The sequence below is a fragment of the Panthera uncia genome (assembly GCF_023721935.1).
Source record: "Panthera uncia isolate 11264 chromosome A3 unlocalized genomic scaffold, Puncia_PCG_1.0 HiC_scaffold_11, whole genome shotgun sequence".
Lineage (NCBI taxonomy): Eukaryota > Metazoa > Chordata > Mammalia > Carnivora > Felidae > Panthera > Panthera uncia.
This window is the reverse complement of record NW_026057578.1, coordinates 62,532,436-62,558,366: the sequence shown is the minus strand read 5'-3', so window position 1 is coordinate 62,558,366 and position 25,931 is coordinate 62,532,436. Positions and strand designations below refer to the sequence as shown.

General features: G+C 36.7%; 1 protein-coding gene across 2 annotated transcripts in view; it reads right to left on the bottom strand.

The window, feature by feature from the left end:
• Positions 1-25,931, bottom strand: part of CAMKMT (calmodulin-lysine N-methyltransferase) — a 404,175-nt gene that overhangs the window by 364,177 nt on the left and 14,067 nt on the right. For both annotated transcript variants that reach the window (XM_049651437.1, XM_049651438.1), the window contains exons 2-3: positions 23,608-23,780; positions 16,807-16,871 (exon numbers count right to left, since the gene is read on the bottom strand). In XM_049651437.1, coding sequence (XP_049507394.1) covers positions 16,807-16,871; positions 23,608-23,780 — 238 coding nt within the window. The remainder of the gene's footprint in view (positions 1-16,806; positions 16,872-23,607; positions 23,781-25,931) is intronic.

Genomic DNA, 25,931 nt, shown 5'->3' with positions numbered 1-25,931 from the left:
TTGCATAATAATCCATTGTATAGATACACCATAATTTATCCAATAATTTCATTAATTATCAGACTCATCAGACTGTTTCCAATCCAAATAATGCTAATCAATATCCATGTACATGTGTCCTGATATACTAGAGGACAGATACCAAAAAGTGGGATTGCTGGGTCAAAAGGAATAAAAAATGATACTTCCATTTTTTTAGAAATCTTGTATGTATAAAAGAGTCTATATACACAAAAATAAAGGGAATATGAAATAATGAACTCCCATTTACCTATCATTCAACTTTGACAATTGCCAAATATTAATGTTCAATTGTTTTTTCCTTCTCTAAAAAATTTAAACAAGTCTCATTTTAAAAGTTTTGTCTCGGCGCCTGGGTGGCTCAGTCGGTTGGGCGTCCGACTTCGGCCCAGGTCATGGTCTCGCAGTTTGTGAGTTCGAGCCCTGCATCGGGCTCTGTGCTGACAGCTCAGAGCCTGGAGCCTGCTTCGAATTCTGTGTCCCTCTCTCTCCCTCTGCTCTTCCCTACTCATGCTCTCTCTCTCCTTCAAAAATAATTAAAATATTTTTAAAAAAAATTTTTAAGTTTTGTCTCAGGGTGCTTAGGTGGCTCAGTCAGTTAAGCGTCCAACTTTGACTCAGGTCATGGTCTCATGGTTTGTAAGCTCCAGCCCAGCATCAGGCTGTCTGTTGTCAGCACGGAGCCCACTTCGGATCCTCTGTTTCCCTCTCACTCTGTCCCTCCCCCACTCACACGCTCTCTCAAAAATAAAATAAACATTAAAAAAAAATTTTTTTTTTGTCTCCACAAATGGCTCTGAAAGTTTATTAAAATCCCTTTTGGAACAGTAGTTACATAGTAACCACCACTGTTTGTATCTTCTTTAGTACTGTACATAACAACCTAAAAAAAAAGTCACCCATAATAGTCACTTCCTCCCTCTACTAAGCTCTTCGCAATGGAGAAACAGCAGAATCAAAGCATCTAAGACAGTAGAAAAAGAGACTAGGAAAGATCATCCTAAAAGCATACAAAGACCTTGAAAAGGAAAATATCAGGCAGGCATAGAGGTATATTAAGTGACAGAGGCAACAAAGAGAAAGAAAGGAGTAACATTAAGTAGATTTTTAAAAGCTAGCATTAGCTGGTGGGGAAAGTACTTAAGGGATTGCTGGTGGTCCGAATGGGAAATTTAAGCAAAGAAAGAGCAATTCATGAGGAATAGGACATGCTTTTGAATGTATTTTAGAACTAGCTGCTTAAAATCTATTGCACTACTCATCAGAAAGCTAGGAGAATAGCCACTTAGCGCTCAGCCAGCAAAGGGAATTTGGAGGGAAAAATATCACTAATGTGTAACAAAATAACATTTATTTCTCTTCAAATATAAGTAACATCCCTACTAAGGAAGAACAATATAGAATGTATGCATATGTACACATATATGTAAAAGGAATACTACACCAAAATGTGTTCCTCAAAAAAAAAAAAAAAAAAAAAAAAAAATAAAATTTCAAAAAAACCAAAGACAAGGGCTATTTAAAGCAACCCCAAAGTAAATTATTTTGTACAGTGAACATTTTATACAATAATCATATCCTAATTAATTTAAAGTGTGGTTTCTCTTTTTTAAAATATTAAATTCCCTAATCCACACAGCATTTTATTTTTTAAAGATTTTTTAAGCTTATTTATTTATTTTGAGAGAGAGGGACAGAATAAAGGGCAGAGCGGGGGGCGGGGTGGGGGGGAGGGTGGAGGGCAGGGAGAGAAGCCCAAGGTAGCTCTGCCCTGGAGCTCAAACTCACAAACCCTGAGATCATGACCGGAGCCGAAATCAAGAGTTGGATGCTCAACCGACTCAACCACCCCACAAAACATTTACTGGTTGTTCACTATATGCCAGGCACTGTACATATAGAACAAAACATCAGTCCTGCTTTCTAGGAGTTTACAATCTAGTGAGTAATTTAGACACAATTAGGATACAATGTCATATATTTTAATGGTGTATTTTTTCATTTAAGTCTGCGGGTAAACACAAGAAAGACCACTGAATTATAGCTAAGGAGAGTCAGGAAAGGATTTACAGAGGAAGTGAGCCACATAGGAGTTGAATCTTGAAGGCTGAAGAGTAATTCAGAAATGAAAGAGAAAAGAATCTCTACAAAGATTGTGCAAAGCTTGGTGATTCATCTCAATGCATTTAAGCTGGAAATATATTTCTAGTGCAGATTTGACAAGAACCATATGTGGCCTACTGATACAAAGTTTTAAAAATTTTACTGTTATTGCTAAGCTGTTACAGCATTTATGTGAGATTGATGTATGTAGGCATGTGTTTATATGTATATGTGTTAAAAATGGTGGTTACAGATATCAGAGTGAATCTACATATTAGCTTCCACACCCTTCCTGATACCCCACCTACAAAATAAGTAGATTTGAAAATAAAACAAGGGTCCATAAAGGCACACGAAGTTGACAGCAAAAAGCCGAATCCTTAATCGCAGGGAGAAAAGCCATTCTGTGAATGGAGGGAAGAATAAGTGAAATACAGGATCTGTCGGAAATGTATTCACAAGACAGTTAGACCTTGAAATCTTATCTAGAGTATAAATGTGAGAGTCTCTGGACTGTAGGGCATTAGCACAGTAGAGGGAGGGTATGGGGGGGGGGGTAAGGTAAAATATTTTTTAAAGGGAGACTGAGTAACTGAATGTTGAGACTCTTCTTCCCACCCAACTCCTAACATGTTAGCTGCTAAGGTACACACACTCTCCAAGGCAGCAGACTCAAAAGAGCGTTCTCTGGGAAACAGATCAGCTCAAAAGAAAACACCTAAACATACAGACATCCGGAGTTCCCTAAGAAACGGCCCAGCCAGATCATCCCATAGTTAAACCCATAACCAACAAACAAGGAGGAGGGCACCTGGCTGGCTCAGTCAACAGAGTGTGCAACTCTTGATCTTGGGGTTGTGGGTTCAAACCCCACGTAGGGTATAGAGATTACTTAAAAATAAATTCTTAAAAAAAAAAAAACAAAAAACAACAAGCTATGGCATCACAGTAGTACCCAATTAGTTGTGTAGTACAACTCTTAAAGATCACCAGATATTTGATGATGGCCTCTATTATAAAAGACAGAGGCCAAAGAAAACAAATGGAAAAAGTAACTTGAAGGAAACAGAGACAATTAAAAGAGGAAAAAAAAAAAAAAAGAACTTCCAGTAATATATTTTAAAAACTGAGAAACTAAGAGAAGCAATCAAGAAATATGAAAAGAATGCAATGGGGGAAGGGGGAGGACTAAGAAGAAAAAGGTCATTACAAAGTATAAAAATTAGAAATGAAAAATTTAACAGAAAGGTTGAAAGATACAGTTATAGAAATATCCCTGAGAGTAAAGAAAAAAGACAAAAATACGCAAACAGAAGGGGTGCCTGGGTGGCTCAGTCAGTTTAGCATCTGACTTTGGCTGAGGTCATCATGATCTCGCAGTTCGTGGGTTCGAGCCCCGCGTCGGGCTCTGTGCTGACAGCTCGGAGCCTGGAGCCTGCTTCGGGTTCTGTGTCTCCCTCTCTCTCTGCCCCTCCCCCACTCGTACTCTGTCTCTCCATCTCTCTCAAAAATAAAAAAAGCATTAAAACACGTATATATACACACACGACAGAAGATGAAAAGATAATTTTGAGAACCTGTCCAGGAAATGGAAGGTCTGGAAAAACATCAGTGAAAACAAAAGGAAGGAAATCATTAAAGAAATAATTCAAGGGGTGCCTGAGTGACTCAGTTGGTTAAGCATCCAACTCTTGATTTTGGCTCAGGTCATGATCTCACAGCTCGTGAGTTTGAGCCCCGCATCGCACTCTGTGCTGACAGCATGGAGCTTGCTTGGGATTCTCTCTCTCTCCTTCTGTCTCTGCCTCTCCCCAACTTGTGCGTGTGTGCACACACACTCTCTTTCTCTCTCTCAAAAATACACATTTTTTTTTAAAAGAAGAAATAATTCAAGAAAATTTCCTGGAGCCGAAAAACCATGACTTTCTAAATTGAAAATGTCTGTCAAATGTTCAACACGATGTTTAAAAACAGAGCCACACCAAGGTTTTTAGAACACTGAATAAAGAAGATTCTGTCAAATTTGAGAGAGAACAGATTTCTTAAAAAGATGAAGAATTTTAGAATAATATTAAACTTTTAAAATGCAACACTTGAAACTACAACATACTGTAGCTGTAAAACTGTGAAAAAGGAACTATTTCAAATAGTCATATCCAACCAAAGTATCCCAAGTTCTCAAAAATTACTTCCTTTTCTTTCTCCTTTACTTTCTATTATAAATAGAGTTTATAATCTTCAAAATGATCGGAGTAAACAAAGAGGAAGCCATGGGATTTGGGAAATGAGATCCAACAAAAAAGAGGTGAAGACAATCCCCAGGATAATCGTGAAGGGAGCGTTCAGGATGAAAGGTCTGTAGCAGGCCCAGAGAGGACAGCAGGTCAGAAGACATCAAAAAAGACTTCATAAACATGAAGTTGATGGTCTACATATGAATAACTTTAACTGAGAATATACGAAGCTTTAAAAATAGACAAATATCTTGTGTCCTGAGACAATATGTTCACACCGTTAGATTTAATGTAGTTAGAGTAAGTCAAGCCATATTCTCGCCGATATTCTAAAAACTGCTATCAGGCTCAATCCTTCACTGATGAAGCAATGTAGCTCTTTTAAATTATTTTTAAAAAGATGTCTGCTGGTGAGATTTAAGACATTATTCACAGATCATCCAAGGACCTGGATGCATCAGACACTGAGATATTTATCCATATTTTAATACACAGTAGTTTCTTCAACATGTGGAGAAGAATGTTTTATTCCTTTGTAGTAGTTCAAAGTTGAGAAACCATTTGAGAAGTGAAAATGCAGGAGAGCACATAATAGGCCCTTAATACAAACACTTGCTGAGATTGCTCTTTCTTTTCCAATCTATAAACAAGAAAAGGCAAGTGAAGATAAAGTTAACTATGTATTTTACATATACACATAAACACACATTCATGTACACACACACAACATACATTCACAAATATTTGAAATTTCTCCCGTAGCTCTATGTGAGTTTTCAATTTCATTTTTTAATATATTTTACAATTTTAACTCAAATAAGTAAGCTTCAAAAATGTGTTTTCTTAAAGAGACTGGATGTTGAAAGAAATTTTAAACAATATCGCCTTTACTAAATAGAACAACAGAAGTATTTGTATAAGAGTTGTCATTCTTAGATAGTATGGGCAAAAAATATTTCCCAGAGATGAATGATTAACCTGTTGAATTCAAAAAGGCTTATTATGTCCATCACAGGAATAAAAGGCACAGCATAAGGAATATAGTCAATGATACTTAATAGGGTTGTATGGTGACAGATGGTAGCTACACTTGCGGTGAGTACAGCCAAATGTATAAACTTGTGGAATCGCTATTGTGCACCTGAAACTAATGTAACACTGTGTGTCAACTATACTCAGATAATTTTTTAAAAAGACTTATCCCAAAAGACTTTACAAGTATTTAATTAGCTTTGACAAACAAGTTGACTAATCAGAACTGATTCTTAAGTAGGTAACGAAACAATCTGAAAAATACACAAAAACAAACATGGCTTAAAGTTCTCCGGGTACAGAATACGTAAGAGAAGTTGCGAATTCACACATACATGGGTGGAGTGGTGAGGGTACAAAATGGAGAATGTGCTCAGTTCCAGATAATCATTACCACGGAGCACAGACTCAGACCTCTAGATCATTATGTTTCTCTAAGAGAAAACTCTCTGTGAATTTTCCTATTGTCAAATCTTGATAGTAATTCATTTTTTTCATTTAGCTAATTTTTTCAGCTCATCAAAACAGGTATGTGTTCTGAATTCAATTTCTAGAGTTTATGGGGCTTGTAGTATATGCCCTCTAAAATTGAGACCCAGATTTACCTCTGTGTTAGATAGAATAGTGTATCAGATTTACTTCTGTGTTAGATATAATAGTGTATCAAATATAAATACACTTGCATAGAATGAATGAATTCATGTGAATGTGACTAAGGATTCAAATGATTCAATGCATACTTTTTGAATACCACTTGAGCCAGACCTTGTACAAGTCACTATGGTGGAATAAAGAGGTATGACTGGACATTAGTAATTAATGTAAGTTTCCGATCTTTCTCTGTCTTCTAAAAATGGGCGAATAATTTATCATCCAAACCAACGCACTTCTGGGAGTGAAAAGAGCTGTGTTAATAATTAGGCTGAGAGGAGTACCTGGGTGGCTCAGTCAGGTGAGTGTCTGACTCTTGGTTTCGGCTGAGGTCATGATCTCGCAGTTAATGAGTTTGAGCCCCATGTCGGGCTCTGCACTGACCGTGCGGAGCCTGCTCGGGATTCTCTCTCTCCCCCCTCTCTCTGCCCTTCCCTTGAGGTACTCTCTGCCTCTCTCAAAATAAATAAAATAAACTTTACCAAAAAAATAATTAGGCTAAGAACAACAGGTGTAAACTGGGACCCTGCCAGACAAACCAGGCTGTACAGTCACCCTACCTAACAGAAACCAGTCTGCTTCAGTCTCCTCCCCTCTGCCTACCCAGGCTCACACAGTCCAAGGAAAATCCTGCCTTGCCAGGCTATTTCTTCAGACTATAACAGAGAATTAGAAGGAAAGGGGGTAAAAAGGAAGTCGAGAGTTGTCTTATGATAGGAAGAGTTAGAATTGTTTCCTAAGATTTTTGTTTTGTTTTGTATTTAAGAGGTACACAATCAGCGGCAGTGTGGAATGACAACGGATGGGTGAGGGGAAAAAAAGAAAAACTGCTAGAGACCGCATGTTGCCTTCGTGTCATTTAATCAAGAGAGGTAAAGCACTCAAGTTAGCTGAAAATCCTTTTGTTGCATAGACTGGGACTACCATCCTTAACCAGAGAGGACATGGTTTTATGAATGCGGCAGAAGTAGAAGACATGGTCCTGCAATCTAGGGGGTCAAACTTTATTTGGGGAGAAAAAGACTAACAAAGAATTAATACAGTGTGATACAAAGTTGAGTGCTCAATCGTAGCACAGGAACTGCAAACCTGTAGGACTTGAGAAAGATCGAACAGAGCAATGTGAATCAATCTCCCCTTCTTGTTGTTCTCGTTTCTCCTCAAAAGGATCAGGGGACAGGCACAAGCAGAGGAGTTCTCAGTTGTAGGTAATGACAGTCCAACCAATCCCCACGAAGCTCTGATGGGGTTATCAAATATTAAAATGAAAACAAAATCCAGGATTAATCAAAATACTGGGTTTTTTTTCCCCCGTTGACTATCACACTATCAAAAATGATACTTCATTTAAGTTGTGATTCTGGATTCCACCACACCTTTCAGTCAGAAACTAAGGGACCCCTGGTAAATGGCCATGACACAGAAGTCTGGCCTCCAACAACATGGATGGGCCAAAGCTTCAAACACACCATGAATTTACCACCAGGAACAAAGACTCGACCTGATCCAACATAATAGAGTTGGCAGATTGTGAGCATGGGGGGCATCTACAACACAAAGAATATATCCATATTTTCCAGCCCATATACAGAACAATCTGAAACTTTTCCTCATTCCTTCCATGGACCATCCCCACCTCCCCGAGATAAAAGACAAATAGATGCAGGGAAAGGCGGCGGGGGGCGGGCGGTGAAGGGTGAGAGGGAAGAACATAAGAAAAATGAGATACATATATACAGACACTAAATTCATTGAATCACCAAATATTTTGTCCACATCAAGCATTCATCGAGGGATACAACATACACAGGCCACACAAGTATCCAAATATCCATAATTCCCTGTGGAAAGGCTGGCCACAATCCAAACAACTTCGGTAAAAACAAGAATATCCTTTCTGTCAAGCTTTCTGTGTGACTTCTGTTTCTGTTAAGCAATTTTTAAATATCATTAGAGCCCTAAGCTTGAGAAACACTTGAGTACCTCAGAGAAAGGGCTATGTAAAAACACAAATCACTGCTACTATTATATTACTGTGCAAAAAGCAGGACTTCCCAAAAAGGAGAAAAAAAAAACAAAAAACAAAAAACCCTGACATAAAACAAAACCCACATTAGGTTTCAGACTATTAAAAGAAAATGCATTCTCTTGCCCCATCCTCACTCCCCAAATCCCCGCTCCATTAGATTGTCAACTACCTTGCAGGAACCCTACAGAGTCCATTTCCAGTGACCTTTAATCAGTCTCCTCTGAGATACAATCCACTGGACAGAATTCTTTTCCATTTGCCAAAGTTATTTTCTAGCACTCCAAGTTACCACTTTTAGTTCCAATTCCCACCGTGAACTTTTAAAATTCATTCCTCGCCACTTTGGAGAAATGCTACCTTCAAGAAATACAGAATAGCTCTAAATTCCTGTGTAACAACCTCATAAATATTAATTTTTAAGCAAGTTATCTTTATCTGAGTATCGGTTTCCTCATCCCTTGTCACATAAAGAGAACTAAATGGGAATAGTATTCACAAAGCTCCTGATAAATCCTGGGGCGGGGGGGGGGGGGGGGGAAAAAAAAATGGTAGCTATTTAAAAGAAGATGAAGAAAGAAGTGGTATTACTCAGCATTTGCTCAGAGGAGGGAAGAAAAAAAAGACTTGTTTGGCATATGTCTCTTCTGCTAAAACTTGGAGGCACTTAAATTAGGAACACCCCTGCAACTACTTAAAGGAGGTTTGAAAAACTAGCAGGTTTATGGCAATGATGTGAACTATGCTCCAGTGTTACTGCGGTCACGAAGCATAACACACATTGGTGAGTCTAGAAAGGATTACAGGGTTTATTTCACTCTTTTCTCATGATAGCAGCACCTACTATTAAGAATCATTTCAACTCTGTAATTTTTTATTTCAAATAAAAAAAAATTTTTTTTAGGGGCACCTGGGCGGCTCAGTCAGTTAAGCATCTGACTTCTTAATTTCGGCTCAGGTTATGATCTACAGACATGATATCAAGGCCTACATCAGGGCTTGGGAATCCCCTGCATGGGATTCTCTCTCTGTCCCTCTCCTGCTTGCATGTGCGCTTGCTCTCGCTCTCTCAAAATAAACATTATTAAAAAAAACAAGAAACAAAAAACCTCTCTCCCACAAAGACTACATAGTACATGAACACTGTGATTCTCAAGAAGGGCTAGGAGCCAAACCTAATGTCAGTGTGGCCTATCACCAGCTCCCCACTGACACGGGGCCTACCACAGTCTAGGGGCCCCTGACCATTACCCACACATAATAACCATGTAATGCACTAAAACTTAAAATTTATTTTTTAACAAAACTTAAAATTATCAATGCCCAAGCTCAATATTCTGCCACCACCTGAGCTCTTAAGCCTCTTTGGTACTCCCCCCAACCTAATACGGGGAGAGGATGATTTGATCTCTGATTTATCATCTCGTAAGTCCATTGGGAGATGAAGACAATTAATGTGGAACATGCTGTGAGCTCCCTAGAGAAAAGTGCAATTTTAAAACAAAATATTTTATATTTTTTTCACTGGTAAAATGAATTGCTCCTTTTTTTCCCACAGTGCTGTACTTAGCAATTCAAGATTTTATCACAGCTTTCTGTCAAAAATAGTAATACTCAATTTGGAAGTTAAAGAATATCTACGCTTTTTCAAAATGAAAAGAACATTGTTTATTCCAGTTATAAAACTAATAAATATGTGTCATAAAAAAATCCATTAGTACTGGAAAGGATAAAGAAGAAAGTAGTAATCAACCATAACCCTAATGCCCCAACAAAACATGAGGGGCATTACGACATAGTTCTATGCATATACATACATACACACACACATAATTAATGGATATCTATGTATTTTACAGAAGATCATATTCCCTAAAGTGATTTTTTTAACCTAATATGATTTAAAAATCTTGAACAGCTACATAATATTTTATGTCCATGGATTATCCATAATCAGCCAGTCATCTAAAATTAAAGTTTTATGCTTTTTCCAGTTGTTCTTTGTGCTACAATGAACTCTCTTACATTCCAGGCTTGCATAATGGTTTCATCAGTTTTTAGAAAAGCAATTATTAGTCAAAATGATACGGATACTTAAAATTATAAAAGATATTGGCAGATCACCTCTAAAAGTAGAATCATTTACCCTCCAACCAATAGCAGTTGAAAAGGCCCATTCCCCTATAATTCACTGGTTATTGCCTATCTCCTCTCATCTTTGCCAATTTGATAAACAAAAATTTTATTTCACTGTTTTAATTGTTTCATTACTTCATTTCTGGTAAAGTAATTATTTGATGTGTTTATAGAGCATTGGTTTTGGGGGTGTTTTTGTTTTTGTTTTTGTGGGTATGTGTGAAATAACTTGTCCTAATCTTTGGCTATGTTCTCCCCTTTTCATATGGATCTGCAGTCTGTTTTTGCTATTGCTTTGTGGGAGCTCTTCACTCAATAAAGGAAATACATCTTTGTCTGCATATATGTCACAAATAATACCAGTTTGTCATTTGTCTTTCAACTTTTTTGATGCTTTTTGAATAAAGTTACTTTTAAAATCTTGATTTAGTCAATATATTCATCTTTAAATTCATGGGGTTTGGGTCACTATTCGAAGGCCCGTCCTTTTTTTTATTATTAAATTATTCATCTGAAATATCTCAAAGTGGAGCGCTAGGATTTTTAATTAAATATTTAATCCAGCTTAAATTTGTATCAGTACATAACATAAAGGAGAGATTCAGTTTTGATATTTTTTTCTAAATTTTTAAACAACGGTTCCCAACACCATTTATTGAAGAATCATCGTTTCCTTTCTTACTGACGCTCCATCTTCATCGTATGATAAATCGCATATATTTATATCTTTCTGAACTCTCTTTTCTAAAACACAGCTTTATATGTGTATTTCTGCACTGATACTCACTGTTTTAATTATGTAGCTTTGCACTGTGTTTTCACATAACAAAATAATGCAAAATATGAAAACAGGGTGGCACACACCAAAAATATTTCCTAACTTGTGTTATTTTACAATATTAAAATATTGCAAAGGTTCAAGATTAACAAATGAGACAAATGATATGAATACTAACAATAAAAACGAACACACACATGTTAGGAACACACATACTTTACAGTTTACATAGTGCTTTCACGTTACCTAACACTATGTCCACCACACTAGAAGCTATTGTTCCTTACCCAATCATAATAAGGAACTCAGATTTCTTAACTCACCTATGATCACATAGTTAGTAAATGGCAGAACTACAACCTGAACTTCATATTCCATGATCCTTCCGTGAACCCACTAAGTTAAAAATAGAGCAATTACCTATAAAAGCTCAAAAATTTTTTAATGTTTATTTATGAGAGAGAGAGAGATAGAGGGCGAGCAGGGGAGAGGCAGAGAGAGAGAGGGAGACAGAATCCCAAGCAGGCTCTGTGCCATCAGCACAGAGCCCGATGTGGGGCTTGAACCCATGAACCATGAGTTTGCAACCTGAGCCAAAACCAAGAGTTGGATGCTTAACCCACTGAGCCACCCAGGCGCCCCCCAAATTTCTTATTTTTAAGCAAACTATCTTACCAAGTATACATTCTATACACACGCACATATATAAACACACACATATAACTACACATAGGTATTATACACCTGTACACATACATACACGTGCATGTGAATGCACACACATACCTTTATTTGAATGAAGAAAAAATGTTTAAATCCAAGCTGATATTCCTGAAGCTTTGATAATTCCACCAATATTACAGACCCTAACTATGTAACACAAAAGAATGAAAAAAAACTAAAAATTGGGACTATATTTCCTTAGAGATGGTTACCTTCTCTTGGTTTCCCAAATGCAGTTAAAATACAAAATATTTTCTTTTTTTTAATGTTTATTTATTTTTGAGAGAGACACAGCACAAGCAGGGGAGGGTCAGAGAAAGAGAGAGACAGAGCATGAGTGGAGGAGAGGCAGAGACTTAACCGACTGAGCCACCCAGGCACCCCAAATATTTTCATTTTCTAGTAAGAGTATTTCCTCAGGTAGTAATTATTACTAAACTGAAAGAGATCCGTTTTGGATACCTAATAAAACAGGTCCCACTATCAGACCACCAGGAAGGATCTAAAAGCAAGAGACTATAGCTGTGTATATTAAAAATCCAGATCAGCCCTGAGATTCACTGGGGGAAAAAATTACTATCGTCAAATGTGAGAGTATATAAGGCAGAGGGTCTACAAATTTCCCCGGGAGACTATGGTATACCAACCACCATGTCATGTAGCCCAGCCAGGAGAAAAAAAAAATTTTCAAAGAATGGTAGAAGGGGTCTTACCAATACATTCTCCCAATTTAAGCTGCAGTGTTAGCCAAAGATCCTGAGCCACACAAGGTTACTGTAGGGATATATTATTATTGATTTCCTATCCGTTAAAAGCTTATACATATTATATTGCATATATCATGCACAATAAATTGTATGAAAAGTATTATTACCTCATCTATTCAAGCTGCCAAATGAAGGATGATGTGCTAAAAAAGTAAAAAATGAAGCTATTATATCCCCAAGCACTGATGAGACTTTACAAATACCAAATAGTTATATTATGTAATATGACAACCAAATTTGAATCAATTAAGCCTTGGAGAGGATCACATTCTTAAAAAATTAGTTTTAGTAGAGGAAAGAGATGACTTTGGAGAAAGAGAAGTGGGTTTGGAAGAGACGGCATAGTGGGACTTCTTTGATTACAGGTCAGGGACTTGCTAGAAAGGAGACTCTGCCCACAGGGAAAACAGAAGCAAGTGATCTGCTCCAGTGCTTGGCAGGGTACTCTTGTTACCCAACGTATTCAAGCGACATGTTACATGAAACACAGAAGCAGCCAGTACCCCACCTGAGGTAAAGGATGCCAGCCTATACTTTTCCCTAGGTAGCATGATGGCATCTCTTTCCAGGCATGAGGAATCGATAGCAGACATAACCCCTCCACAGGGCAGCTTTGATACTTGAAAAGGAAATAGGTCCTCAAGTAGTAGACCCAAAGAATGAAATACACATACCTATCCCAAAATAGAGGAAAGCAGAAAGGGAGCTTGACTTTCAAAATAATGTGTTCTCCACAATAGCAAATATATTCTCTGGGGCAGTGAATCATTATGCCAAGATGACTGTGTGAGATTCATTTTTAATTTTTTCCTACAGCATTCAAAGGAATTCAAACTCTGAGAGGATATCACAAAAATATAAAACACTTCACAGGTCACACATTTAGAAACACAAAACACTTGTAACTAATAAAGGTAAATAGAATTTTTTTTCTAATCTTTCAGGAAATAAGGAACTACCCAGAAATTTCATTTGTTTTCCAAAATTAAAGACATTTCCATATCTTTTTTATTAGAGAACAAATTCAGGAACGAAGACTGATCCTGTCATCTTTGAAAATTTACAATAAAATCATTACTTGGTTTTAAAAATTAACTTAAAATGGAGATTAATGGTTCCATTAAGCCATGAATATATTTTGTATACACACACACACACACACACACACACACATACATTTTATACATATACACATATCAGGTTTTTATACCTTTAAAATATGTTAGTCATTTTTTCTATTATTTGGAAGTTCTGTTAACCTGGACTATTCCTGAAACAAATGAATAATTCCATCTATTGGTTCTCTCACAGTATTAGAAACTTTTTTCCTTATTTTAAATATCTTTCAGTGTACCATCAATGTATTTACTACCATGGCGGTCATTTAGGAATAGATATTCTTATATAGAACTTCTGATCTCTATCAAGATTAACAAGACCAAAAATATTCCTGTTTTTAAAGCTAGAAGTACAAAAATTAAACTGATATTGAAAACAAAAGACAAAAAAATTAACTCAAAAATAACTCAGGAAAATCTTTTTTTTTGTATTGATGGATTGCTGAATATATTAAATACATGAAAAATAAATCAAATGGAAATGCTTCAGCTTACATCTTCATATGTTTACATGATGAAAACTTAGGGTTATTATTCAAGTTACTTATTCAAATTACAGTGTGCTGTGAGACAGAATTATGATTGTGGCGCCCTCTGCTGGGTTTTCTAGTCACAGACTCAACCTAATATCCCTATCAGGTTAAAATCAAACATTTGAGGCATCAAGTGATAAACCACTTTTTCAGTCACTGACCATTTTAAGCCTTGGCAAAGATTGTATAAAAGATTATATAATCAACATCCATTTTACCATAACAGGATTTTACCAATTTATCATTAAGTAAAATATCAGTACAGATTTTTCTTTTAAAATAGGAAGATAATATAAAAATACACTAAACATGTTTTAATAGGTCTTATTTTTGTCACCACTTCCATCCCTTGGCAATATATTCACATTTTTAACACAACGTTTGTGACAAGACTTTTTAATAAATTGCTATTTTGGTAATTTGATGTATTTTTTTCCTACCTTGTTAGTTCAATCAAAATAGTTTACTTTAAAACATGAGAACAACCCTTAATATTCTCTTCATTATTAGAAAAAGATGGAAAGATGTTCTAGAGGTACTCATCACAAGTAATAATTAATAAATTGCTTCCATTTCCTGAACGTCAACTATGAGGAATATGTGTTATACACTTTCTATGTATTATATCCGGTTCTAAGAGATAATATAAACTCATATAAATTGACATAATGTAAATTGCTCAAGATGAATTTCAGAGCCAAGATTCAAACGTAGGTGGGTCTCATTCAAAGACTCAAACCTTTCCACCAAACAATACAACATCAGTAAAAAAGTACCTTTTGCATGCAATTTCTCCATTTGTCAATGCAACAACTGGGGGTGGATGAAGGCGGTGTGGAGTAAGTTGATGAGAAAAAAATGTCAGAGGAGGACAGGACAGGCATTCGTGCATAAAATAATAACGTAGACCTTTATGAAAATATTTTTATTTTACATGATGCTGCCAGCTAGTGGCCCTATTTCATACTAGAAACAATACTTAAGTTTTACATTACTGAATCAAAAAATTCCACATTTAACATTTTAGGACCATGTTCCTAAATTATTTTTTTTTTAATTTTTTTTTTTTAACGTTTATTTATTTTTGAGACAGAGAGAGACAGAGCATGAATGGGGGAGGGTCAGAGAGAGGGAGACACAGAATCTGAAACAGGCTCCAGGCTCTGAGCAGTCAGCCCAGAGCCTGATGCGGGGCTCGAACTCACATACCGCGAGATCGTGACCTGAGCCGAAGTCGGACGCTTAACCGACTGAGCCACCCAGGCGCCCCCATGTTCCTAAATTATATATGCATAAACCTGACTTAGTGATATTTTACATTAAAAGGAGAATGTCTCCTCAAACACCACTAGCATCCCTTGTCCTAACCCCCGATAAAATGGAGATATGCCTAAGTGGGAAAGAATTCAGCAAGTGCCAACATGTAGAAACTAAAAGGCAAACCTGTCACTATCTATGAAAAAGGAACCCATATTATTTAAATATTTTTGGATAATTTTAGGATACTTTTAGATTCCTTAGTGACAAAATACATAAATATTTGTCTATATTATGAAAAGCTTGCCATAGGTGAGCATAAAAACAAAATTATTGCCTGAGTATTGCTCAGGCATAATTCTATGCCGACGTAAAATTAGAGCGCATCTGATAAAGTAATACTGTTAGCAAAGTTCACTAGTTTAGTTCAGAGAAAAGTTACAGCAACAAAATTTCCTTTGAGAAAAAAGTATCTGAGTACAATGTTTACATTTGAAAAGGTCATATTACACAAATAATTCACTATCTGAAGAGAAATATCCTAGGCAACACACATGAAGGAGTACGCAGCTCTTCATCATATGTTGTTTAACATGGTGATAAAAATATATTATTGGCTGATTTCTTTCATCATATGACATGATAATTATTTTTTTTTAATTTTTTTAACGTTTATTTATTTTTGAGAGACAGAGAGAGACAGAGTGCAGGGGAGGAGCAGAGAGAGAGAGAGACACAGAATCTGAAGCAGGCTCCAGGCTCTGCGCTATAGGCACAGAGCCCGATGCGGGGCTTGAACTCACGAACCCTGAGATCATAACCTGAGCCAAAGTCGGACGCTTAACTGACTGAGCTACCCAAGCAGCCCAACATGATAATTATTTAGATAATTCTCTCAGTGAAGAAATTTATCCTGACAATCAACTTAGATGAAAAGGCAACGTGTTCTATATTATAATACTGCATAAAACAGAAACCTTCTGGCATTATATTCACAGCAAGGAAGACAAATGGTTTTATTCTGTAATGAAAAAGCAAAGCAGGAAGTGGAAACGAAAGTACCCAAAATATAGCAAAGAAGAAAGAGACAGCCCATCTGTTGGATTAACTGAGAAGGTCAAAATGGAAACAAGAAAAAGAGACAGTCCAGTATTCCTTTTGACCTACATTCTGTTATACACACACATGCATGTACGCACACACACACACACACTCACACAACTGCAAAGTGTAAAGACACCCTTATCCTACTGAGTAGGTGCATCTTACATGATGCTGATTTTGCAGCAGGAAACAATAAAAGTTTGTATTACACACACACACATATGCACACACATCATTACAATAAACATTAGTGAGAAAAACACTAATTATAAATTCATTTTAAAACACTAAAAATATTTCCACAAAGGGAACATGCAACTTACAAACATTTCCTGTATTGTCAAAGCTGGTAAGAACATCTTCAACATTCAAAGATCCATTATTATGCCTAGGAAGGAATAAAACATTTTAGTCAATGATTCTGAAATATTAACATTTATTAATGTTTTTAAGAGCTGAGACACTGTATTGTGATGCTCCCACTCAACACTAATAAACCCTTCCCTGCTATATTTTCAAAATAGTTTCTGCCCACTAGAGGGAGAAGGAAAAGAAGTAACAGAATACATTCCTCAGGATATTTAATGTGATGATATTCTTGATGAGTAATCTACATTTTAAAGTATTAATAAATATTTTTTATCATTTTTGTTTTAGTTATATAAAGGTAAGGTAGATTATTAAAGACAACAAAACAAAACCATACCTTTAAGAATCTCAAGAGAGAAACAAACTGTCAACTCCACAACCACACTCAACAATATACAGATTTCCTCCATACCGGCCCAACAAACTCAGAACATCAGTCACAAAGAACTAACCCACCTTCAGATCTGCACGATCTACCTACAGAAAGTTGTAAATGTCAGGGGGCCAATAGTTTCATATCTTTTGCCCACTAACCTTAATTCCACTCCCTTTTAATTCTAATCTCTCTTCACTTGGCAGCCCCTGAAATATCTAATTTGATTGCTGATATTTCATTAATACTTACAAAAGATACTATTCTTCATATACAAACATATACAAATGGGCCTTATTGTCAACAGGTCACAGAGTTTGAGACACTTTTCCAGGGGTGATTAAACACAAAAAATTGTTGCTAATGCGTCCACAATCTTCCATATTCTCCCCTATATAAGGGGAGTTCATTTACAGCTGTAGTTCTCTAGGATGTTGTAACAGCTCATAAGCAGTTAATTACAATTTACTTCATCAACACCACTTTGTCATTAAATTTATCATATCTGACATATATTGTTACCAACTGAACTGTGTCTCCAAATTTCACATGTTGAAGCCCTAACCCCTGGTACCTCAGCATAAAAGCGTATTTGGAGAAACGGCCTTATTTAAATAGGTGATTAAGTCAAAATGGGGTCATTAGGGTAGGCCTTCATCCAGTATGACTACTGTCCTTACGAGGAAAGGAGACTGGGAAAACAGAGCATGCGCACAGAGGACCAACCGTGTGAAGAGGCAGCAAGAGGGCAGCTACTTGCAAGTCAAGGAGAGGGGCCTCAGAGGAAACCAAACCTGCAACACCTTCCTCTCAGACTTCTAGACCTAAAACTGTAAAAAACAAATTTGTTGTATAAGCCATCCAGTCTGTGGCATTGTTTTTGGGAGCCCTAGCAAACTAATACATTTAATAAGAAAATACACGTAAACTGTACTAGCCTTTGCAGAAGAACTTCTTATTTCTGTCATACAGACCCAGTTCTTGGACAGAGTGACTGAGATTGGAAGAAGTTATGTGCAATCATCACGGCCAAATAAGCATTGGGCTCAGAAGTATCATAATCTAAGAAGACAAAGCTGCCAAAGTGTTACCAATAACACAGTGATTCTGTACCTTCTCTGTATACGTGATTCTAGGTAGAGATGAGGTTATACGCCCTAACATGGAAAACTACAGTATACATGTAAGAAAAAGAAAGAAAGAGGACAAAGTATTTAATACCTAAAATGCAAGATGAGGCTCTAAAAGTGATCAGCAACATGGCACAGAACTCAAAAAAGTTTTTCTTAAATATAAAAGCAATCTACAGTTCCTTCAAGAAAAACAATGCTCATAATCCTATCATGCAGAGACAACCACTATTCATATTTTGGTATAGAATTTTATTCCATGCTCATACTTTCATTAAATAACTAAGAGCATATTTCTCCTGTTTTGAAATTTGTGTTTTAAGATATTATAAAACAGTTTCCTACATCACTAAGTATTATTCTCTTGCAACATGAATTTAATGGCTGCCAAGCAGTTCAGCGAATGATTGTTGGCACCATAATTTACTGAACCAACACTTTATTTGTTGTATGTTTAGTTTGTGCCCAGTGTTATGCTGTTATGCATATCGTTACAATGAACATCCTTGCAGAAACATCACTGAGCCCATTTCTCATTTTCCTGAGGACAAATCCCTAAAAGTTTCTCAATTCAGGATGGATATATATTTGAAATTAAATATATATTTTGAAAAATGTTAAATATTTCTAAAAAAAAACAGAAACTGGGATAATTGAAGTGAAATTCATGTTTAAAAATTAAAAAGCATTATTCAAAATAAAAGTGTGATTTGGCAAAATTATCACTGAAGCAGAACTTGTCTAGTCTTAAAAATGTTACCTATGGGAGCCAAAAAAAACAGAGTGTAGCCTATGACATTTTTAAATGGGGTAGGAAGTGCTTGGATGGCTTAGTCGGTTAAGTGTCTGACTTCAGCTCAGGTCACGATCTCGCGGTTTGTGGTTTGAGCCCCACGTTGGCTCTGTGCTGACAGCTCAGAGCCTGGAGCCTGCTTCGGACTCTGTGTGTGTCTCTCTCTGCCCTTTCCCACCCCCTCAAAAATAAACATTTAAAAAATAAAATAAAATAAAATAAAATGGGGTAAGAAGTAGGGAAAGTGTAAAACTAACTCTATCCCTCTAAATAACTTACAAAAATGAAAATCGCTTATCTATGAAGTCTAGACATCCTAAAAGAAGGCATCTCATGAAAGAATAATGTCAGCAATCACTGTTTTCAACAGCGTAAGAATTAGTGCTAACTATAGGAAAACTCTCATGAACGTAATGAGGTAAAGATTCAGTTCGATTATTTCAAGTTCCCTATCACTTGTCCCAACTTCATGGACAGCTTTTTCTTAACAGAGTCATCTACTTTATTAATGTGTCAACTGTATAACGTCTTGTCTAACCCTAATCTTTCAACAGTTTACCTAGGTCCTTCCTGGACAATGTAGTTAGATAAAAATACTTATAAGGAAGGGACCCCAAAACTTCAATCTTAGCATTACACTAGCAATTGATGTTACTGAAAAATGGCATTTTTTTTTTGCCAACATATCAAGGTATAAAAAGTTCACTCTATCTTTCTCCTAAACTCCAAAGCTTTAACTTCTTTCCCAAACCCGTAACACCAATAGCCATTGTAAATGTTCTCATCACAAAAAAGAAATAGTAGCTATGTGACATGACAGTGGTATTAGCTAATGCTATGGTGATCATCATTTGACAATATATAAGTGTATCAAATCGACACATTGTACACCTTAAATTTACATACTGTTATATACCAATTATCTCTCAATAGAGCTGGGGGGAAAATTACCCATAGTCAGTCTCTTCTTTTTTTTTTTTTTTTTAATTTTTTTTTTTTAACGTTTATTTATTTTTGAGACAGAGAGAGACAAAGCATGAACGGGGGAGGGGCAGAAAGAGAGGGAGACACAGAATCGGAAGCAGGCTCCAGGCTCTGAGCCATCAGCCCAGAGCCGGACTCGGGGCTCGAACTCACAGACCGCGAGATCATGACCTGAGCTGAAGTCAGACGCTCAACTGACTGAGCCACCCAGGCGCCCCCATAGTCAGTCTCTTCTAAAAGCCAACCCATTTTTTCATCAAGCACTTTAAGCTAACCTATAATTGAGGATTTTTGAGTTTCTCCCAAGAATGGCCTATGGAGTAAGTAGACTAAGGAACAAGTCACTGGGGCAGATTATTATTTGAAAAGGAGGGAAACATGGGAGTTCGAGCCCCACATCGGGCTCTGTGCTGACAGCTCAGAGCCTGAAGCCTGCTTCGAATTCTGTGTCTCCCTCTGTTTCTGCTCTTCCCCCGCTCATGTTCTGTCTCTCTCTCCTTCAAAAATAAATTAAAAAAAAAAACATTAAAAAAATAAAATAAAATAATTCATCACTTCTTGTAAATCATTCCATTGTGTTGATTTAACAAACTTTAAAAAATGTACATGAAAGCAATGGTACGTCATTCCAAAACTACCTTCTAAACCACTACTTTTAGCTACTGCAAGTAATTTGTTTTTAAACTCTAGAATGCTCACAATTCAAACAATACTGAAGACAATAAAGGTAGCTAAAGAAATGTAACGGAAGCAGGTTGAGAAAACAGCGGATACAAGATGTTAAAGGAACAAAAACGGGGATCCATCCATGTTGGGCAACTAACAGAAAACAAGAAGTGGTAAGAGAAATCAACATGAACAAAGTGGACAATGGAATGGAATAAACTATTCTTGGCAGAAATCCTCCCCTCCCTAAGCAACTGCAGTAATTTCAGCAATTTTCTATATGGTAACAGAATTATAGAGTAAGAAATAGAACGCTCAGAATAATCAATGAGGAAATTAGTTTATCTGGGCCTCAATCCCTTCAGCTGTAAAATGAATAAGTGGATACATGATTGCCTCACGAGAGGCGGCATGTGCAGAAGTTAAAAGTGCAGACTGTAGCTGTCATTACATAAAATGTTACCAATGGAGATAGCTAGATGAAGGGTATGTGAACTCCTTGTACTATTTTTGCAACTTCCTGAATGTCTGTAATTACTTCGAAATAAAAGTTTTTAAAAGTACAGGCTGTGGAACCAGACCACTGGGGTTTGAATACAGGCGCGATCACTGGCAGTGTGACCTCAATCAAGTCATTTAACCTCTCTGGGTTTCACTTTCCTCATCTGTAAAATGAGGATAATAACAGTACTTACCTCAAAAGGTGTTGTGTGGATTAAATAAGCTAATACATGTAAACCACTCACGACAGTGCTTGTGACATAGTAGTCACTCAGCAGTCAGCCATCATTAATGTGGTTGTGATCTTTTAAAAATTATTCTAAGATTGTGTTCAGCTCTAGAATATGTGCACGCTATTGTTACCTTTGTATTACTCATGTGGAGAGAAAAGAACTAGTGTGAAAAAAAGAGAAAAAAATCTTGGTAGCCATCGCAGCCAATGTTCTACCTCGGTCACCTGTCTTCTCTCCATAAATTAGGATTCAATGTCGAATTTACATAGACAGACTTGCATTTATTTATTTATTTTATTTTATTTTTATTTTTATTATTATTTTTTTAAATATTTATTTAGTCTTTTGAGACAGAGAGAGACAGAGCATGAATGAGGGAGGGTCAGAAAGAGAGGGAGACACAGAATCGGAAACAGGCTCCAGGCTCTGAGCTGTCAGCACAGAGCCCGATGCGGGGCTCGAACTCACGGACCGTGAGATCATGACCTGAGCCGAAGTCGGACGCTCAACCGACTGAGCCACCCAGGCACCCCTATTTTATTTATTTTAAAAATGGATATATCACAAGGAACCATGCCACTGGAAAGGAGTCTCAGTTTACATTGGAGCCTGGGTTCCTGCCACACCAAGGTCATCTCCAGCAGGTGGAGAACCATGCCCTATTTTGAAAACTCGCACGAACCGGAAGATTTCCCATTCTCTCTAGCTAACCCTTACCAGGACTTGGAAGATGTCAGGAAATCGTTCATGGTACATACTACACTTACTGCATCTGGTCTACCAGCAGATGGAGAAGTTAAGTTTTAGAACTTTATACCTGAAGACCCCTATGGGATCACTCCGTTCTTCCTTCTCTTTAATTTCCTTATAGATGCTATCTTCCAATTGTGTAATCATCTTCATTGCTACTTTGCAGAGTTACCGGAAGGATTACAAGAATTAGAATACGACAAAGCACCTAGCTTGGCACCTGGCACACGGTAAACATTTCATGCATTTTCCTTCCCTTCCGGAACAGGAACTAAACTAATTATCTCCATCTGAAGACGAGGCAGTTGAGGTATTCTAATTAGAATCTCATAATGAATATCCAGGCAAGCTCACAAATCCCTAGGTTTTTATCTTCTTTTTGGAGTTTGCAACAAAGCAGTATTGTGAAACCAGATCCTAATGGTTCTTCCCTGCCCACCCTCGTCAATTTTTATCCAGATCCCAAATTTTCAGCTATTATGATGTCTTTTAAAGCTTAGATATTTTAAACTAAAATGGTTCGAGAAACATATACTATAAATAGACACCCTTTGTGAAAACTTTTTTTCTGAAAATTATTCCTCTCCTCACCTAAACCTTATTCAGTCACATTCCACTTAAAATGTTTTTTGCTCTTCTTACAGTTACTGTAAATGTGCTCCTCCCTCCCTTTCAAGATGTGAAATCTTGTCAAAAAAGGCAGATTTTATAAAATCAAACACCTACAGTAATATTGCAACACGCTAGACTGTAACTGTGAGAGAAAATTAATTCGGTAAAAATGGTATCTTGTTACTTCAGTGTGCAACTCTTCTGTCTCTTTTAAAACAATTTTTAAAGCCAGAACAGTCTGTGTGCTTCTCACAGTCTCCGTGTTTTCAGCTGGATTTTCTCCTCCTATTCTTAAGATTCCATTCTGAAAGCGACAAAATATGAATGGGAAAAATACCAAAGCTTGATTTTTCAGATAACTACTCCTTGAAGAGTAGTTTAGAAAATTCTGTTTCCACTTTCAGCTTCAAAAAGAACTTGGCTTTCTGTCATAATCAAATGCTATGAGAGAATGGTTAAATGAACCTTTTGATTTGCAAGCCACTTTATCCTCAAATGCCACTACATTCCTGAGACTTTTTTCCCTCAGTTCTGAGGATACAACAAAACCCAGTTAAAGCAGCAGGATTTCCTAATACAATGCTGCAAAACCGAAGTTCTGATCAAGATTACCTGCAAACTCAACAGAATGCATAATGAGATTCTTATTAGACTGCTTTTCTTCTACAAGAGAAAAATACTTTTAAAAATATCTTAACCAGAATGATGTTCACCTTAAAGAAATGCTGTACTCAGGATAGAAGACACTTGTATATTGGATCCATGCACCAACGTCCTCTTCAGTTGTCCTTTTTTGGGCTTCTGTTACTGAAAACAGATTAAATGATTCGAATCTTCTCACAGATACGTGTCGCAGACAGTCATCCAGGTGTTTTTGCTTCAGAACCTTTGAAATAAAACCAAATATTGTGATCATATTATATAAACACAAGTGTTCAAAGTTTAAGTGGGAAGGGGAGTTTCATTTCCAATAATGGCAGATTAGATAATGGAGACCAAACTCTTACTGGAGACGACTAGAGAAGATGGGCAAAATATCTTAAAACATTATTTGATAGTATCAGAGAACAAAGAAGATAGTGAAGATTTACCAGTCTCAGAACTCAGAAAGGGAATAAATCTAGAGAGGTGAGCCTGGCTTTTGCAATCACTTTCCTTGAGGGGAACACAGGTCCAATTCCAAAAGAAAGAGTTAAGACGATAAGCAGCACCTTTTGCAGCCTGTAGAGTTAGGGGGTAAAAGTTGATTTTCAAAGCTACCTAGGCAGAGGCAGGTATGTTATTCCAAGCCTGTCTCATGTGTGTGTGTGTATGTGTGTCTGTTTTAAGATAAATCAAATGAGTAATTTTGTTGGGGACATTTAAATGTGGGTTTTTAACTATGGGAGAAACCAAATATAGCTGTAAGCTTAATGATGTTAAGCAAAAACCCTATAGCTCTGAATCTGAATAAAATATAATAGAAACAAATGATGTATTTATTAAAACATTTTTTAAAATGTATATGTTTCTTACATCAGACCTCTTAAAAGTTCTAAAACAGGGGCCCCTGGGTGGCTCAGTTGGTTAAGCATCTGACTCTTGATCTCAGCTCAGATCATGATTTCATGGTCCATAAGTTCGAGCCCCATGTTAGGCTCTGTGCTGACCGCATGGAGCCTGCTTGGGATTCTCTCTCCCTCTTTGCCCCTCTCCTGCATGCGTACTCTCTTTCTCATTCTCAAATTAATTAAAAACAAAAAAGTTCTAGAAACAGTGACCAAACTAGAAGCAATGAGCACATTTAATGCCCACATTGCTGTCTCTAAATACCATTTTCTACTAAAACAAAGTAAGGTCCCTTGGAGAAACAGCACAAATTGTACAAATGAACCTGGAATATCCTGCATATAAGAAAAAAAGAAAGCCATAAAAAATTAAGGGTTATATCAAAAAGGCTCCAGAGCCTATTTGAATAGGGTCCATTGGCTAAAGATGGAACAGTATGAGCATTAACAATGGTAATAAATGTAATAGAATCAAAACATACAAGCTCATTGGGGTATTTTCTTAAAAAAAAAAGATCACTAAAGGATGCTAGAGAATGAACTTATTTTGAAAACTAGTAAATAAAGAGAAAGAATCAAGTATCTGTCTGTCTTTCCTATATGAACTGTAACTGAGAATATTCAAGTAGAAGGGGAAATTTCTCCTTATAGCAGTATCCCAGGGAATAAATGAAGAAGGAGTGATGCAATTAGAATATCACCATTTTTCAACCTCTCCATGAATTCATGAACCTAGAAAATCATCATCAAGAAGAAAAATAACCAGACACGACTATGATTACTGATGAAAGCACACTCTACCATCATTTGACCAACCAAACCAAACCAAACAAAAAACGTTAAATCTGAATCTGATCAAGCCTCTAGACCTACGAAATAGGAACTTACAAGAACTAGGAATACAGGAACACATTAAACATCATCATCAAGTACAATGAGCAAAGTTCAAATTATGGAGAACTCCTAAGAGACAAGAAACTCAGTTTCTTCAATAAATAAATGGCAAGAGTTGAAAGACATATCTGCAGAAGAAACATTTAGACTAAAAATACTTATAAAATGGGGCACCCAGCTGGCTCAGTCAGAAGAATGTGCAACTCTTGATCGCCGGGTCATGAGTTCAAGCCTGACGCTGGGTGTAGAGATTACTTAAATAAAAATTTTATGGGGCACCTGGGTGGCTCCATCAGTTAAGTATCTGACTTCAACTCAGGTCATGATCTCACAGCTCGTGAGTTCAGGCCCCGCATCGGGCTCTGTGCTGACAACTCAGAGCCCGGAGGCTGCTTCAGATTCTGGGTCTCTGGCTCCCTCTGCCCCTTCCCCGCTCATGCTCGCTCACTGTCTCTCTCTCTCAAAAATAAATAAAGATTAAAAAACAAAAATTTAAAAAATTTTTAAAATAAAAACTTTATAAGAAAAAAAGACTTGTAAAACTTATCAAATAATAAAAAAGTTTAGATCTTATTTGAATCATGCTTCAAAATAAT